The sequence below is a fragment of the Diospyros lotus genome, chromosome 2 (assembly GCF_014633365.1).
Source record: "Diospyros lotus cultivar Yz01 chromosome 2, ASM1463336v1, whole genome shotgun sequence".
Classification (NCBI taxonomy): domain Eukaryota; kingdom Viridiplantae; phylum Streptophyta; class Magnoliopsida; order Ericales; family Ebenaceae; genus Diospyros; species Diospyros lotus.
The window spans coordinates 2,057,536-2,058,810 of NC_068339.1; the positions used below are offsets into that span (position 1 = coordinate 2,057,536).

General features: G+C 33.8%; 1 protein-coding gene across 1 annotated transcript; it reads right to left on the reverse strand.

Moving 5' to 3' along the window:
- Positions 1–614: 614 nt before the first annotated feature.
- LOC127794172 (23 kDa jasmonate-induced protein-like) lies at positions 615–1,275 on the reverse strand. The gene is made up of 2 exons (XM_052325101.1): positions 931–1,275; positions 615–818 (listed from the first exon to the last, which is right to left on the reverse strand). Exons 1-2 carry the CDS (start codon positions 1,273–1,275, stop codon positions 615–617), a joined length of 549 nt encoding a protein of 182 aa, XP_052181061.1.

A 1,275-nucleotide genomic window follows, 5' to 3' on the forward strand; every position in this document is an offset into this window, starting at 1 on the left:
TTGATTTTCTTATTTGATTTTTTTTACATATATATATATATATGAATTTATATAATAACATATCAAAATAATATTTGTAAAGAAATTCTGATATTTAGTACACAATTTTTTTACATATATTTTCCGGTGTAACCGTGTTTAAACTCATATTTCATATCAAAATATAAAATATTTCATATTCATTCAAGACATATATGTATTTATAATTTATACATACCATACTATTTATATTTATACGCAACCTAACTATATTAAATTCACTAATAAAAATTCTACCAATTTTACTATGGCCATATATACTAAAAATTACGCTTATTTATTCACGACGTTCCAGGGTATTACATTATGACCCACAAACACAATAGCACATGACATTAATTAGTTATTCATTAATTAATTAATAACGTTGATACAATGACCCCACTTTTATTAATTATTCATTACAAACTTTAAAAAGACTTCCAAATAAATTAATAGAAAGAGCCCTCCATGTCCCACCTTCTTATCCTGAATTGAGTTGAGTTGCTCGATTAATTAAATAAAAACGATAAAAAAAATTCAAACTCATAATCTCACACCAACCATCAATGTCACGCTTATTAGACCACAAAAGACTAGACAATAGGGTCTTCGTCTGCATCTTTTAGTGTCATTATGGCCTCAAATATGGGAGATGTGTAGCTGCCAGTTGACACATAGGATAAGCATCCATTCCATTTGACACTTTTGGACTGACCACACTTGTACATCTCAGTTGCAATCCCACCCCAAAGATTACCATTGTCATAGTGCTTAGCCTCCTTGATCTCCGAATAAACCTACAAATATAAGAGAGACAGATTTTGTTTTCAAAGTTATAAGCAGTTGGGTGGTGTTGTAACTGACAATTAAATGAGTTGATAATACAACAACAATCAAAAGTAAACTTGCCATGTTATCCCAACTCGCTCTGTCCCAAGGGTTGGACCAACCCAACAACCAATCACATTCTTGTTCAGCTTCGTTTTTGCCACGATAAACGACGACAGCGGTGGATCCAACGGCCTCCCCAGTACTTTTGACATGTAAAAATGCACCCCACTGGCCATTCGCAATCTCTTTAGTGTATTCGGGGCCATAGAGATGCCCATAATGGTTATGGCTGGTAATATATGTAATAGTGTCGCCAGTTGCATTGTAAATCAGGCAAAGAGTAGAGACTCCAATGCCCCATTCCTTTTTTAAGAGCTCGACGTGTTGACGGGCTTTGAAATCCTTCTCTTGAGCGTTCTTCAT

Excerpts from the sequence above, each read along its gene's own strand:
- LOC127794172 (XM_052325101.1), bottom strand. The coding sequence starts at position 1,275 with ATGAAGAACGCTCAAGAGAAGGATTTCAAAGCCCGTCAACACGTCGAG. Across the intron at positions 819-930 it reads GAGCGAGTTGGGATAACATG|GTTTATTCGGAGATCAAGGA; the intron begins GCAAGTTTACTT and ends TTATATTTGTAG.